Here is a 219-nt window from a genome sequence, read left to right as displayed (position 1 = left end):
ACATGGTGACAGAGGTCAGAGGGTTCACTGACCCCCAGAAGGAGGAGTACTTCAGGAAAAGATTTAGAGATGAGGAGCAGGCCAAGAGAATCATCTCCCACATCAAGAGATCACGAAGTCTCCACATCATGTGCCACATCCCAGTCTTCTGCTGGATCAATGCTACGGTTCTGGAGGACGTGTTGAAGACCAGAGAGGAAGGAGAGCTGCCCAAGACCC

At 51.6% G+C, this 219-nt stretch overlaps 1 protein-coding gene across 1 annotated transcript in view; it reads left to right on the top strand.

Moving 5' to 3' along the window:
* LOC116686834 (protein NLRC3-like) overlaps positions 1–219 on the top strand; it is a 6,445-nt gene that overhangs the window by 940 nt on the left and 5,286 nt on the right. Inside the window, exon 2 of the mRNA XM_032511871.1 lies at positions 1–216. This exon is cut by the window's left edge and continues 699 nt beyond it. Within this exon, the coding sequence (XP_032367762.1) occupies positions 1–216 (216 nt within the window). The remainder of the gene's footprint in view (positions 217–219) is intronic.

This window comes from Etheostoma spectabile, unplaced genomic scaffold, assembly GCF_008692095.1.
Source record: "Etheostoma spectabile isolate EspeVRDwgs_2016 unplaced genomic scaffold, UIUC_Espe_1.0 scaffold50, whole genome shotgun sequence".
NCBI lineage: Eukaryota > Metazoa > Chordata > Actinopteri > Perciformes > Percidae > Etheostoma > Etheostoma spectabile.
Note: the sequence above shows the minus strand (reverse complement) of the source record. Positions and strands in the feature narration are given on the sequence as shown.